The sequence below is a fragment of the Vigna radiata genome, chromosome 6, assembly GCF_000741045.1.
Source record: "Vigna radiata var. radiata cultivar VC1973A chromosome 6, Vradiata_ver6, whole genome shotgun sequence".
NCBI lineage: Eukaryota > Viridiplantae > Streptophyta > Magnoliopsida > Fabales > Fabaceae > Vigna > Vigna radiata.
The window spans coordinates 17730349-17731400 of record NC_028356.1 but is presented as its reverse complement, the minus strand read 5'-3'; the positions used below and the strand labels follow the sequence as shown (position 1 = coordinate 17731400).

At 37.0% G+C, this 1052-nt stretch overlaps 1 protein-coding gene across 1 annotated transcript; it reads right to left on the bottom strand.

Annotated features, from left to right (window-relative positions):
- Positions 1-441: 441 nt before the first annotated feature.
- On the bottom strand, positions 442-1037 carry LOC111241860. The gene is made up of 2 exons (XM_022782196.1): positions 886-1037; positions 442-771 (listed from the first exon to the last, which is right to left on the bottom strand). The coding sequence occupies exons 1-2, from the start codon at positions 970-972 to the stop codon at positions 442-444; spliced, it is 417 nt and encodes a 138-aa protein (XP_022637917.1). The 5' UTR covers positions 973-1037.
- Positions 1038-1052: the final 15 nt, after the last annotated feature.

The window sequence follows — 1052 nt, the reverse complement described above, 5'->3', positions numbered from 1 at the left end:
TACGCGAGGCATTTATTGATTTTGGACATCCTGTTGCACTGAAAGGACCACCAGTGGTCAGGTGGAGGACCACAGGTCAATTTGGGTGTTAAATTTTGAAATTTGACTAGGTATTGGTTGGAAATTTTGTGGAAGTGTCAGATATCATTTACATGAGCGTGTTTTTATTTTTGGACATCATTTTGGAACCAATTAACCAATAAGGATAAAGAGAAAGAGCAAAGGGGAATTCATTTCTTCTGTACCTTAGAAAACAACAAAACATAATTCGATTNAGATCCATAACATGATTACACTGACATGTTTACTAAACTTGTTCAAAATATTCAGTCCTCCACAGAATATTGAAGTACTCTACTTGACTAAAATTACAGTCATCCAAGCAGGAATTTTAGAGCTCATAACATACTAATATAGATTTAAGAGTAGATGTCAATTTAACTAGTGNGGTTGATTCACTGATGTCGATGGTTGGTCATTTGGTGGTACATTGGATGATGTTGGTGGTCCATGACTGGATATTGGTGGTTGCTGAGTTGGGTGTTGATTGGTAGATGTTGATGGTTGATCAGTTGGTCGAACAAATTTACGGAGGATGGCATCCACTTGGTCATTGTTCTCACCACACATTGGAAGTCGAATGACCGGTTTTGGAGTTTCCTTCACCAGTTCAGCAGATGGAGGAATAATTTCAGGGGGAAAGACCTTGACTACATTGCGGTGAACAATATTGAGGTAGTGGTTCGGCCTAAAGGCACAAAAGGATTTAACCTATTTGAACAAAGATCAAAATAATGAATAGTTAAATATATAACTAGTATAACAACGCACATGATGTGTAATTAAATCAGAAATTTAAAATGAAGCACTGCATCATTGGTTTACAAGGTTAAGTATCATGACAGATCCAACTCGAAGGTTATCTCCAAACTCAGGATCTTCAAGAACTTTATGGTGCAGTGAAGCCTTCATTGTACGTGATGGATCCTGGTCGCATTCAATGATAGATTAGGTACTATTTCAGATAAAACAATTAATTCATTATGAACAAC